The 13,044-nt window shown below is 62.3% G+C and overlaps 2 protein-coding genes across 3 annotated transcripts; one reads left to right on the top strand and one right to left on the bottom strand.

Annotated features, from left to right (window-relative positions):
* Positions 1–38: 38 nt before the first annotated feature.
* SHMT1 (serine hydroxymethyltransferase 1) lies at positions 39–4,969 on the top strand. Its single transcript, XM_068699622.1, has 12 exons — positions 39–181; positions 765–885; positions 1,325–1,470; positions 1,743–1,858; positions 1,945–2,105; positions 2,245–2,326; positions 2,498–2,710; positions 2,935–3,051; positions 3,185–3,307; positions 3,595–3,711; positions 3,855–3,965; positions 4,284–4,969. Exons 2-12 carry the CDS (start codon positions 787–789, stop codon positions 4,451–4,453), a joined length of 1,455 nt encoding a protein of 484 aa, XP_068555723.1. The 5' UTR covers positions 39–181; positions 765–786; the 3' UTR covers positions 4,454–4,969.
* Positions 4,970–5,197: 228 nt separating this feature from the next.
* On the bottom strand, positions 5,198–12,937 carry SMCR8 (SMCR8-C9orf72 complex subunit). 2 transcript variants are annotated; one of them, XR_011101713.1, is made up of 3 exons: positions 10,444–12,937; positions 8,265–9,026; positions 5,198–8,224 (listed from the first exon to the last, which is right to left on the bottom strand). XR_011101713.1 is itself a non-coding variant. In XM_068699613.1 (2 exons), the coding sequence occupies exons 1-2, from the start codon at positions 12,783–12,785 to the stop codon at positions 8,573–8,575; spliced, it is 2,796 nt and encodes a 931-aa protein (XP_068555714.1). In that variant the 5' UTR covers positions 12,786–12,937; the 3' UTR covers positions 5,198–8,572. The 2 variants fall into 2 exon arrangements, 1 of the variants encoding a protein (XP_068555714.1); XM_068699613.1 differs by having other exon boundaries at positions 5,198–9,026.
* Between the last annotated feature and the right edge of the window lie 107 nt (positions 12,938–13,044).

Here is a 13,044-nt window from a genome sequence, read left to right as displayed (position 1 = left end):
CCGGAGCCGTGGGTCCGCTCCATTGAGAAAAAGGCGGAGCGAGGCGCTGATTGGTGGAGGCGCCAAAGGGGGGCGTGGCCGAGCTGCCTAGGGTAGGCGCGCGGCTTCCCGCGCGGAACCAGGAGCACGATCGCGATCGGGAGCAGGATCCGGAGCAGGGACCGGGAGCAGGAGCGGGCCGGTAGGGGCCGTGTGGGACCGGCACCGGGATCAAACCCGGGGGTACCGCGATGGGAAGGGGCGGCTGCCGCCCCCCCGGAGCCTTGCACAGCCCCGGAGGCCTGCCCGAAGCCAGCCCCTGCCCGTCCCTCACCGCCACCCGGCTGCTCCGGCAGCGGCTTGGCACGGGTTGGGCACAGGCGAGCCAAGTGGGGAGCTTAATAACCAGCTCACGGCTCCATCCAACCGGCCGGGGGCACGGGCAAGGCGATCTGTGTGCAGCCCTGGGGGGGAGCAGGGCTGTCACGGCTGCTCCAGGGCTCTTTGGCTCTGTTAAAACCCCTGGGTAGGACGGGGGAAGCCCCATAAAGCTGGGGGGGGCAGTGCCCGGGGGGGCAGTGGTGGGTGGGTGTGCGGAATGGCCAAATCCACAGCCAACAAACCCATCTGAAACCAGCAGGGAAACACCAGGAGCTGCCAGTGCCTTCCTCCCCCAGCAGGTCCTCGCTGCGGTCGCTCCCTCTGCATTTCTGGGGAAGATGCAGGGCAGGAGCAGCCCCCACAGGCACAGGGCAGAAGCCACCAGGTCCCCTCTCCGCTTGCAGGTGACGTTGGACGCAGCAGGAGATGGAGAAGTCGGCAGCCAACTCGAGCCTCCCTAGCACGGAGCTCTGGGCCTCCCACAACAAGATGGTGATGGAGCCGCTCGACACCAACGACCCCGAGGTGAGAGCCCCTGCCTGGCACAGCGGCCGCTGGGGACAGCAAGCGCCTCGGGACGGGGACAGGGTCCAAGGCTGAGCTGCTGGGACTCGTCCATGTTCTGTGTGAGAGGAGAGAGGGCGTCCTGCAGCCACGGGGCTGGAACTTCTCGTCTGCTGCTCGCAGCCCCCTGCCTGAGGCTCAGACGTCTGTGCCAGGCTCAGCTCTCGCTGTAGCCACCCAGCAGTTACCCCTGACACTAACCCAAGTGCCAGCTGAATTATCTGATGGCTGTGTGGCAGCTAGAAGCCCCAAAATGTGTGTGGCAGGACATGGGAACTGCTGGGATCTGCTGCACTGAGAAGGGATCTCCTCTCCCTCCTCCAGTCCCTTTCCAGGCTGCTCTCCGTTGCCCTGTCCCTTCTGAGGGCACGTCCCGAGCTGCTTCTCTCCCTTCCCCAAGGTGCACAGTATCATCAAGAAGGAGAAGCAGCGGCAGAGGCTGGGGCTGGAGTTGATCGCCTCGGAGAACTTTGCGAGCCGAGCGGTCCTGGAGGCGCTGGGGTCCTGCCTGAACAACAAATACTCCGAGGGCTACCCAGGACAGAGGTACGGGGCTGGGGAGAGCCTGACCCCCTCCAAACCCCGCAGGGAAGGGAGAGGAACCACCCACACCACCACGGCCCCCTCAAGACCTTATCTTTGGGAAGGAAGCCACAGCCAAGCTCCCCCAGGGCAGGATTTGACCCTCTCAGCTCCTGGCCTTGTCCTGGAGGATCTCAGCGGGGTCACAGCTGTGTGAACACAGCACCATCCTGTTGGGTTTGAATCCCCCGAGGTTGAATCCCCCGAGGTTTGAATCCTGCCCTATTTTCCGGCAGGTACTACGGCGGGACCGAGTTTGTGGACGAGCTGGAACGGCTGTGCCAGAAGCGAGCCCTGCAGGCCTACCGCCTCGACCCCCAAAAGTGGGGCGTCAACGTCCAGCCCTACTCAGGTAACGGCACCCCCCGGGATCAACCGGGCTGGGCTCTGCCATCCCCACACCCCCCTCACCACCCCGCTGTGCTCCCCTCTCCGCAGGCTCCCCCGCCAACTTCGCCGTCTACACGGCCTTGGTGGAGCCTCACGGCAGGATCATGGGGCTGGACCTGCCCGACGGGGGGCACCTGACGCACGGCTTCATGACGGACAAGAAGAAAATCTCGGCCACCTCTGTCTTCTTCGAGTCCATGCCCTACAAGGTGGGGACGGAGAGCTGCTCCCCTGCTGGAATCAGGGCACAGCCGTCGGGATTTCAAGATTTTTTGTTGCTTCAGGGCGACGGCAGCTGGTCTCCGGCCACGGCGAGGTGGCTGAATCCTCCTCCTCTTCTTCCCCCAGGTCAACCCCAAGACGGGTTACATCGATTACGACCGCCTGGAGGAGAACGCCCGCCTCTTCCACCCCAAGCTGATCATAGCAGGTAAGGGATCAGCCCTAAAAACAAACCGGGGTCGCTCCCTGATGCCCGCAGCACCAAGAGACCTCCGACACCCATTCTGCCGGGACCTCGTGTCCTCACCTGGGTTGTCCCAACCCCGGGTGCCCCCCCAGCACCCTCTCGTGTCCCCGCAATGTGCCCTTCTCCCCGCAGGTGTCAGCTGCTACTCGCGCAACCTGGACTATGCCCGCATGCGGAAGATCGCCGACGCCAACGGCGCCTACCTGATGGCCGACATGGCCCACATCAGCGGGCTGGTGGCCGCCGGCGTCGTGCCCTCGCCCTTCGAGCACTGCGACGTCGTCTCCACCACCACGCACAAAACCCTGCGGGGCTGCAGGGCCGGAATGATCTTCTACCGCAAAGGTGCCCGAGCTGCGCCCCGGGGGGAGCTGCAAATCCAAGCTCCTGCCCGCTGCAGTGGGAAAGGAGGAAAGGCAGAGAGGGTTGGGGTCTCCTGCGAGCAGCTGGGGGAGTTTCAGAGGTTTGGAGCTGAAGAGGAGCAACCTCAGCTCCTTCTCCGAGTGGCCAGGGGGTGGATGAAGGGGGCTGAGCAGCCTGCTGAGCCCCGCCGCCCTCCCCTCCCGCAGGCACCCGCAGCGTGGACCCCAAAACGGGCAAGGAAACGCTCTACAACCTGGAGAGCCTCATCAACCAGGCGGTCTTCCCCGGGCTGCAGGGGGGGCCGCACAACCACGCCATCGCAGGTACCCACCGCGGGGCCAGCCGCCTCGTCTCGTGTTGGCGGCACCGCGCATCCCCACCAGCTCTCCCAAAAACCCTCCGAAAACTTTTGGGAGCCCCCCCCAAAGCTTCCCCCGCTGTTTTCTGTCCCCGCAGGGATCGCCGTGGCGCTGCAGCAGGCCATGACACCCGAATTCAAGGCGTACCAGCAGCAGGTGGTGGCCAACTGCAGGGCGCTGGCGGCAGCGCTGATGGAGCTGGGCTACGACATCGTCACGGGTAAGGGGTGCTCGGGGTCACCAGCACGGGGCTGGCTCCTCCGCATGGTCCCAGGCCACCGGGGTCCCCATATGCATGGAGGTGATGGGCTGGGCACTGCTGTAGCCATTCCTCAGGACCCTATAAAACCACTCCTAAACGCTTCTGCTAAGCAGCCCCTTCCCCAGCGAGGCACCTTGCCGCCCTCCAGCTCAGGGGCAGGCCCCGGTGAATTTCCCACACCTTTTCTTGCTTTAATTTTGATCAGGAGCAGCCTTCACCCCAACCCCAACCTCTTTTCTTTGCAGGGGGCTCCGACAACCACCTCATCCTCCTGGACCTGCGCAGCAGAGGCACGGACGGCGGCCGGGCTGAGCGGGTGCTGGAGCTCTGCTCCATCGCCTGCAACAAGAACACGTGTCCCGGTAGGTGCCCTACAAACTCCACCAAATCCCATCCCTCGTGCCGGGCTTCCCCTGTGCCTCGCTGCTCCCAGCTGGCCCCCGGGGCTCTCAGAGCTCCCCGCGAGGCTCCCGGTGCCCGTGGTGACTCCCTCGTTCTGCTGCAGGCGATGTCAGCGCCCTGCGCCCCAGCGGGCTGCGTTTTGGGACCCCAGCTCTCACCTCCCGCGGCTTCCAGCAGGATGATTTCCGCATGGTGGCTCAGTACATCCACAGAGGTGAGGCTGGGGACACCGGGGACACCAGGGACCGGGCTGGTGGGTGTGCGGGGCTGAGCACAGCTCCTCCGGGAGAGCCACCACGTTGACAAAGGGCAAGACGTGGGCTAAGCCGGGCAGCTTCTCCCTCTCCAGTTGCTGGGGGGAGGACACAAGTGAGAAATCCTTGTCCCGGCTGCACATCTGGATGTGGGAGAGGGCATCTGGCCACAGCTGGGGCCAGCCAAACCTTCTGCAGCCGCTGAAGGTTTGGAGAGCCGCTGGATGCAGCGGGTGCTGCGGCAGGGAGGGCTGAGCCTGGCGTCCCCCACCCCGCAGGGATCGAGCTGACGCTGCGGGTGCAGAACGAGATGAGCCCCAAGGCCACGCTGAAGGAGTTCAAGGAGAAACTGGAGGAGGAGAAATACCAGAAGGAGCTCAAGGCGCTGAAGATGGAGGTGGAAGCTTTCGCAGCGACCTTCCCGCTCCCAGGGCTGCCCGTCCTGTAAGGGGAAGCGCCCCGAGCCAAAAACCCAGGACCACGGCACCCACACAGACCCCCAGCCCCCGAGCCCAGCACCCCAAAACCTCCTCCCTGCTGCTGGCAGTGGCTCCGTGCAGCAGCAGATCCTCGTTTGGCTCTTCCTCACCCCGTTTCGGAGGCAGGAACCCCTCTGAGCACAGCCCCACGTTACTGCTGGGTCCGAGCAGAAGGAAACCCCCAGCCTCAGGATTTGGGTTTCAGCCAGCTCTGCCCCGCTGTGGGAGCAGCAGAGGAGGTCACAGCCCTGCCTGGCGTGGTTATCTTCACCAAACCCCCCTGCCCAGCGTGGCTGGGGGGGAAAAAAATGTGAATCTACCCCCAGGAGCCAGCACCTTAAGAAAAAAAAAAAAGCCTTCCTGGCTTCAGCATCCCAGACTTGCCTTTGGAGGTGCCAGCTCTGCCTTCGTCCTTGCCAGCCTCCACGTGCCTTGATGGGGCCAAAAAATCCCCCAGGACCAGCCCTCCTGGGGCTGCTCAGCCACCTCCACTGCTAGCACCAGCCCTGGGCTCCAGGGGTTTCCCAGAGCTCCGCGCACAAACCTTCACTGGACCCATTTTTTTAATAAGCACAGGAAAATTTAGGGATTTAACCACCACGTACGCCAAGAATTAGAAGCTTTAAAAAAAAAAAATACAACCGATTTTTTTTGGTTCGGTTTTTTTTTGTATTTCAAAAATATCTGAACCCAAATAAATAATTTTTTTTTTAAAAGTACATTTCTCAGACTGGTCGTTTGGTGTTAACATCTGTTAAAGTCTTGTGCAGGAACACTGACAGCACGACACCGAGACATGCTTCTGGGACTGCTCCCGGTCACACTCGCTCTAACTACTGACGCAAGCATTCGGCACACACAGGCACGCACACGGACCTCAACATGCAGGAATAGGATACAGTGCTTTAAAAGAAGAGGAGAAATTCATCCCAGCCTCCTGGCAGCCCTCGGAGGCAGCTCTGAGCCCAGCCCCATCCCCATCCAGGCTCGCCCCACATCGGGGCGAGCAGCGGGGCTGGGTACCCTGTTTCTGCCTTCCAGTTAAACATCTCGGGGAGCAGCGGGCGGGTTCGTGAGCCCTGCAGCTCCAGCAGCAAGTGCAAAGCTCCCTCAGGTAGCAGGGCAGGGGCTGTCCCTCGATCTGACGTTGTGCTTTTGGGGCACAGCGCGGAGCAGGCGCCCTCCTTCAGCCCGTGCAGCCCTGCCCGATCGCTGATCACGTTTCGAGGTCGCCTCTCCAAAAGGCTGCTGCGAGCCCCATGTCCCGCAGTGGGGTCCTGCCCGGCTCCCCAAACCAGCAGCGGGGCCTCCAGTGCTGAACGAAACCCAAAAAAAATGTGCCATGGGGGGTGGGGAGGAGGGGGGGAGGGAGGGAGCCGTCAGCTCTGCCTCCTCCGGTGCCTCTCCCACCCCTTCCGAAATGGGGAATATTGCTCGAGTGTAGGCAGTGCTTCCCTAGCCAAGGCAAGGCAGCTCAGGAGCTGCTCGGAAGTGATTGCCAGCGGCCCAAGGTGAATCCGAGCGCTGTTCTCTGAGAAAAGAAACCTGCAGAGGGTTTGGCAGCGCCGGCTCCTATGGCTCACCATCCTGGCGGCGAGGCTGAAAGCGGCTCAGGGCACGAGCAAGCAGGGGGCTGCGGAGGCAGGGAAGGAGAGGAGCACAAAAGCAGCCCCGCAGCCAGCCCTGGGAGGCCTTGGTGGTGATGAATTCTCTGCTCAGGCTTGGAAATCCGTCCCGCTGGCAGCGAGGAGCGGCCACGGGCAGCATGCAGGAGGCTCGGGGCAGGCAGAGGATGGTGGCCATGCACAGCACCGCCGGGGCTGGAAGAAGGGGGGCTGCGAGGAGCCAGCCCTGCTCGTGCTGGGAGGACGGAGGTGTGAGCACACCGGGGTGCTCTGCGGGGGCTGTGAGCACCGAGAGCCTCACCTGCGGAAAGCCTGCGGAGGTTGGAAGCGAGGGAGGTAACGGGGAAGGTGAGGAAAGAGTCTTAAAGTGCTGACAGACGGATCTTCACCGCACAGGCAGATCGGAGAGGTGGAAAAATGGGTGAGAAGACAGGAATCGGGCTCCGGAACCACCAGCACAACTCCCTGCCACGGGGCGGAGAGCTCAGGGGTTCCTGATCCACGTCCCGAGCCAGGTTTGGAAGGGCTCCCGGGCTCCTCACGGCTGCAGGTAACACAGCTCCCGTTCCACAACAGGTCCCCGTGAAGCCCCCGAGGTGTCCTCCCGAATTCCGAGCTGCTTTGGGGCAGGGAGATGAGCAGCCGCCAGTTTGGAAGTTGTTCAGATGGACACAAATGGACACGAGGACGCCTCCAGTCACTGCAGGACGTGTTCTCTGTGGACGTGGGAGTTTTTCACCAGCAGACCCAGCTCACAGGGGACAGGAGGGCACAGGAGGGCACAGGATCGTGAAGGGGAAGGTTCTGAGCACGCTGTGAGGGTTCACAGCCCGCACACACAGCAGCTGACATCCCGGCACACCGCTCACCTTCGGCAAAGGCAAAGCCACGCCGCTTCCAAACCACGCACCAGAAATTCCCCAACAAACCCCTCCTGACCTCAGAAACTCCCCAGAGAGCACCACGAGCTCAAGAGTCCCGACTGCCTCGCTGTAAATCCCCACAAATAATGCTAGGATTTAAACTAAACCCTCTGCCCCGTTAGTTTGTGCCTCCTCAGCTCCCCAGGAGCCCTTTCCAGGTAGGGATGAGGCAGCCACGGGACTGAAGTGTGGATGCTGGCAGCAGGGCAGCACACCACGGGCAACTCCCTGCCTTCGGGGCACGGCTTTCAGAGCAGTTATCAAAGCAACTTCCAGCGGGATCAAGCTCGTGCTGACAAACCCCAGACCACACGAACCTCCCCAGGCGCAGAAGGACGGTGTTCGCCTCGCATCATCATGATGGTGGTAAACAGAGGTTTTAAAAACAGGCAAATCAAAAAAAAAAACAAAAAACAATCCTCGGCTCATCTCGCAAGATCACAGCTGTTCTCAACGCATGATCAGAGTGCTAAAAAGAAATAAAAGCGAGGCTGCTTTCTGTGTCCAGCACTCCCCAGGAACCAGAGGTAGGTGAGCCACGGCGAAGGCTTGGAGATAAAATCAATTGGCACAGCCAGAAGCAGCATGCTGCGACGCTGACCCTGCTTTACCACCAAGGGCAACTGCCCAACAGAAAGGGGAAAAAAAAACAAAAAACACGTACAGGTACAGCGTGGAGCCCAGTCCCTTCCTCCCAGACCTCTCAGCAGCCGGGCAGCCTGCTCCCCACACTCACCATCACACAGCACAGCTTCAGCTGAACTGCACCTCCTCCCAAAAATCACCTAAAAAATAAGCCTCCCACCTCCCTTCAGCTCCCACCTCTCTTTACGAGGCCGCCCTCGGCCTGAAAAGCTGGGAGGATTCCTGGTTTCCCCCCCCCAGAGCTCTCAGCAGCCGCCCAGCACACAGGAGGTGACACACGAACAAGGCACGGTGCTACATTCACGGCGGCGGCGCTAGCGCCAGCCTGCTCCAGGAGCCTCTTTCCATTTCCAGGTTTTTACAAAGCTGAGAAGCTGGCAAAAATGCAGAGGAGCAGCCCTGCCTTCACTGCTGCCCCTCAGGCCCAGGGCTGAGAGATTTTGGGAAGCGCCAGGGAGCTCAGGAGATGCAGAGGGACACCGCCCGCTGCTGCTGCGGGCACAGCGCTGCCACCCCACACTCATGTCTGGCTCTGCGGGGTGAAAACCTTCCCTGCTGGGTGAAAACCTTCCCTGTTGGGTTAAAACCTTCCCTCTGTGCCACAATCCCCCCAGGAAGCCACCCTGACACCCCTCAGGAGTTACCAGCGTCCCTTCTAACCCTTCGAAACGGAGTGCCCAGCGTCCTACGTGATGGAACCCCTACATTTTCGGTGACAGGGAACTGGATTCAGTCCCCCAGACGCTGATTTTTGGGGAGCTGAGGTGCTGGCAGCCCCGCTGGCTCCTTCACCCCTTCCTGATGGATGACAGCGACTGCAGACGGCATCGACGGCAAGCACGCGGGGTCGGGGCCAGGACCCGAGTGTCGCAGGCAGAGCGTGGCCCACGAGCCGCTAGATTTTGTACAAAAAGCTGGGGACGTAGTCAAATCTGAGCAGGGGATTCCCCCCCCGGCCGGGTTCCTGAATGTACTGCAGCTTCAGCAGCTCGGCTAAATACTGCACGATTTTGAGATCTTCGTTGGCGAGGCCCAGGTGGTGCTTGAGGAAATTGAGCCGGCGGCTCGCCACGGCTTCCTCCGGCTCCCTCTCGGCGATGGGGAGGTGCAAGTGGTGGCAGAAGGTGAAGAGGAAGGCTTTGGAGCAGAGCTGGGTGAGGACGCTTTGGACGTGCATGTAGTAGGTGCTGCCTCGCTTGATTTGGGTGCGGTGGTCCGCCAGCCGGGCCACCAGGGCGCCCTTGTAGAGGGGGCAGCGCAGGGTCTTGCTGTCGGCGTCCAGGATGCTCACGTAGCGGCTGTAGCGGCTGAGGGCGTGCAGCACGTTCACCCCCGCGGGGGACGCCGTCCTGAAACAGCAAGAGAAAGGTTACGGCTGGAGGAAAGCTGTGGGACACGCAGCAGGCTGGCTGTGCCCGCACCACGCGTGTTTTCCCTCTGTCTGAATCACCCCCGAGGTGTCCCGCGAGCTCACAAAGCCTGGCGTGGATGGGGATGGCCAAACGACCTCCCCAATCCGCCAAACCCCGAGGAAATCTCATCCTCCTGGCCCCCTCCAAGCGCTGCTCCAGGCACGTGTTGCCCTTTGGGACAGTTCCTCCCTGGCAGACACAGAAACGAGGCCGGGGAGGAAGCAAAGAGACATCTCCGGCGACCAGAAGCGGATCTGGCAGCTCCTGGAGGAGGCAGCGAGAAGCAGGAACCTCCCTGCCACCACTTCTGCTTTCCCCCCGCGTGGCTGCGTGGGCAGGGAGCTGCCCCGGGGTGGGGCACAACCCCCCTGCCCTCCCTTTGAACGGGGAGCTCTCCATTCCCTGGGCATTTCTCACCCAGGTGCAACCCCCCCGGCACCCTCACCGTGTGTGCAATTACTCACCAAGCCTCAATTATTGTGATTTAAATGCAAATTGGGAGCCCACGCAACCTCTCCTGCTCCTCTGGCTCGGATCTCTCCAGGAGAAGCAGCCCAGGAGCACCCCAAGAAGCAGCCCAGGAGCACCCTGAGCTGGTGGGAGAGGTGCCCGGGCAGCTCGGGGAGCTGCAGCACCCCTACAATCATTGATTTGCCCCCCAAATTCCTTCTCAAACCCCCCCCCCCCACGAAGGGTTTGCTGCCAGCACCTGCCTTACACCCCACGCTTGCCCTCCTCCCCGCGGAATGTTAATTAAACGCCTGACACAGGTTCCAGGCAGCTCCTGGAAACGCTTTTGTTCATAAAAATAGCATCTAACCGCAAGCCTTCGTCAGCCACCAAGCACTCGGGGCTCTGGAAGACCTCGCCAGCAGAGCTGGGAAGCAGCTGCTGGCCGAGCTGTCAGCCTCCCCAGCACAGAAATCAGGGCAGGATCCCAGCTCGGGGCGGTTCAGGCAGCCACAACCACCAGGCTACGCAGCCCAGGACGCAGATTTCTGTGTTTTGACTCAGAAACGCTCCGTCGGGAGCTGTTCCAGCCGGTCCTCGGGTGTTTTTTCTGAGGAAACAGAAATATAGGTGCCACAGGCTCTGGCACAAGCTATTCCTGCAGTTTCTAACCAATTTCGAACCTACCGACCTCGTGGCTGTGTTACCACCTCCTCAGGAAAACACAGCTGGAAAGGTTTTCTCTAGCCAGAAACGTTGAAAAAGTTTTGGAAGGGGAGGGAGCAGCACACACCGGCCCTCCAGGAGTGCTTCATTTTCAGACCAGCCCCAAAACCAAACCCCAAATCCTCCCTGAAACCCTTCGGGGACCAAAATTTTACCCCGCACAACCCCCTGGCTTTACCTCTGGAGCCCGATCAGCTTCCACTTCTGGAAATCCACCACGTGCAGCGGGGCCGTGCCCCAGTGCTTCACGGGCTTGGCGTGAGCCCCGCAGCTGGGCACGAAGATGGAGAGGGCGGTCACCAGCTTCCTCACCATCGCCTCGTCCTCCCCCAGCACCACCAGGGTCCTGCCGCTCAGCAGGGAGTAGATGGCGGGGTGGGCGAAGGGGTACTGCCGGATGAACCTCAGGGCGTTCTGCCCGGCTTTTTTTTTGTGCCTCTCGCTGGCCGGGCACGGGGGGCGAGCGGGAGAGGGCGTGCGGTCGGAGCAAGTGGAGGCGGCGCTGCTGATGTAGCTCGTGGAGTCCGAGCACTCGTCCAGGCTGCTCCTGCTCGGCTCCCCGCCGCCCAGCGGGGAGCGAGGGGCGAGCTCGTGGGGTAAAAGCCCTCCCGGGATGCCCTCGGGGCCCTGCTCGGCTTGCCGGGAGGGCTGCGGGGGGATCCTCACCACCCCGTCCTCGTCGCACAGCTTGTGGGCCAAGCCGGGCAGGGGCTCGAGGAAACCAGGGCTCTCCTTGCCGATGCAGCAGGCGGAATCGACCCGCGTGGGATTTGCGGGGTCGGGGTCATCCTCCCGCTCCTCGGCTGGGCTGAACCTGGGGGCGAAGCGGAGGCCTCCCCCCTCCTCGTCGGCGTAAGGTTCCTCGTTAATGGCACTTGGGTAGCTCGCTTTGAAGTCCTCCGGGATGAGCGCCTCGGAAGGGCAGGTGCTGAGCACCTCGATGCTGTCCTCGCTGACGGTCCTCCTGCTGCCCACCTTGCTCCTGCCCACCTGGGGGCTGGGGCTGATGGGCAAACTGGCCTGGCTCTCCGATTTGGGCAGCCCCGAGGCGGATTTCTCCGTGCCGAGAACCTCGATGCTCTCACCGCTGCTGATGCTGCCTTTAAGGTCGGCATCGAGATAGTCCAGGTTCTCCTGGGGCTCAAAAGTTACAGATTCGGTCATCGCGGATTCCGGGGGGTCGTCCATGTCCTGCTCCATCTTGATGGGCACGCACTCCACGCTGGATTTGTAGGACCCCAAGCTGATGACCACTTTCGGGGCTGGGGACTCCTCCGGGCACTTTCCGTCGACGGCATCTTGCCCAAGCTCCTGGCAACCTCGGTGCTGCTTTTCGGGGGCTTTTTCATCCAGAAAAGACGCGTCCTCGAAGAGGAAGTTGGTGATGCTTTGCTGCTTCAAAAGCGCCCGGCTGATCTGGTTGGTCAGGAGGTAGCACACGTCGCCCCTGAACGTCCTCTCGATCTGCTGCAGCTGGTCCAGGGTCTGGGTGAAGAAATAAATATCGCAGAGCTCCTCCAGCGTCTTCAGCTTCTTGTCGAAGCACTTGGCCGACTTGGCTTTGATGAGCTTGGGGGTGTAGGAGGGCAGGTGGGAGCAGGGGATCTCCTCACCCGCCTCAGCCAGCTCGGGGGCGGCCAATTCCTGATCGCTGCCCACGCTGCCGGCCTGCTCCGGGGCGCACTCGGGCTCGTAGGGGTGGAATTCAGAGTCCTTCAGCTTCCTGTAGGGGTAGGAGCGGATCTGCTTCAGCAGGTCCTGGTGCTCGATGATGGATTTCTCCACGCTGGCCAGCTCGTTGGCCTTCTCGATGGCTTGTGTGGTGTAGTACCCCTTGTCGTTGGCTTTCTTCTGTATCTCGGTCTCGTTGTGCAGCACGCTGCGGGTGTACTCCAGGTCCCTCAGCTTCTTCTCCAGCTCGCCGGCGAACGCTTTCCTGTTGCCCGTCTTCAGGCACTCGGAGGCTTTGGAAAACTCGGCCGAGAGCTCCTGGAACTGCTGCATGATCTTGTGCTCGTCGGCCGAGATGTAGGCCATGCAGAAGGGCCGCACGAAGCCGCGGGCCTCCAGGTCGTAGAGCGTCAGGTGGTGCACGTAGGCGAAGGCGCCTTCCTTCGAGTCCCCCAGCACCACCTTGGAATCCTCGACGAAATTCAGCTTGGGGTAAGCGCAGCCGGGCGGGTGGCCCACGAAGGAGGCCTGGTAATCCACCGACATGATGCGAAGCGAGAAATAATTCAGGTCGAAGCTGCCCGGCACCTTGGCGTCGTCGGGGACGGTGAGCAGCGGCTGCGGCCCCACCTGCTCCGAGAACTCGGCCACCAGGATGAAATCCCGCAGGAATTTGCGGCCTCCGGCCCGGGCCCAGGGGTTGGCCCCGTGCCCGCCCAAAGGCGCCAGGGGCACCGAGTACTCCTCAGGCAGCGGCGGCTCCCTCCACGCCCCGTCCCCGCCGCCGCCGCCATCCGCCGCCTCCTCCTCCTGCCTGGCCAACGCCACCACGTCGGGGGCTCCGATCATAGCGACCGGGCCTCGGCAGCCGCCTGCAGCCGCCGCCGCCGCCGCCGAGGCCGCCCGGGCAGCCCCGGCCCCGCTCCCCTCACGGCCGCCGCCTCAGCGCCGCCGCCATCTTGGGCTCACCTGACGGCCGGGCCGCCGCCGGTAGGCCTCGCCGGGGCTCCGCGGCGGGCCGGGGCGCGCGGGGTGACATGGGAGTTGTAGTTTTAACACCACGACGCCATTATAATTGTAGTCCTTTTAGCCGCGAGGCATCATGGGA

This window comes from Anas acuta, chromosome 15 (assembly GCF_963932015.1).
Source record: "Anas acuta chromosome 15, bAnaAcu1.1, whole genome shotgun sequence".
Taxonomy (NCBI): domain Eukaryota; kingdom Metazoa; phylum Chordata; class Aves; order Anseriformes; family Anatidae; genus Anas; species Anas acuta.
Note: the sequence above shows the minus strand (reverse complement) of the source record. Positions and strands in the feature narration are given on the sequence as shown.

Excerpts from the sequence above, each read along its gene's own strand:
- SHMT1 (XM_068699622.1), top strand. The coding sequence starts at position 787 with ATGGAGAAGTCGGCAGCCAACTCGAGCCTCCCTAGCACGGAGCTCTGG. Across the intron at positions 886-1,324 it reads TCGACACCAACGACCCCGAG|GTGCACAGTATCATCAAGAA; the intron begins GTGAGAGCCCCT and ends CCCTTCCCCAAG. Across the intron at positions 2,327-2,497 it reads CCCCAAGCTGATCATAGCAG|GTGTCAGCTGCTACTCGCGC; the intron begins GTAAGGGATCAG and ends TTCTCCCCGCAG.
- SMCR8 (XM_068699613.1), bottom strand. The coding sequence starts at position 12,785 with ATGATCGGAGCCCCCGACGTGGTGGCGTTGGCCAGGCAGGAGGAGGAG. Across the intron at positions 9,027-10,443 it reads AAGCTGATCGGGCTCCAGAG|GACGGCGTCCCCCGCGGGGG; the intron begins GTAAAGCCAGGG and ends TTGCTGTTTCAG.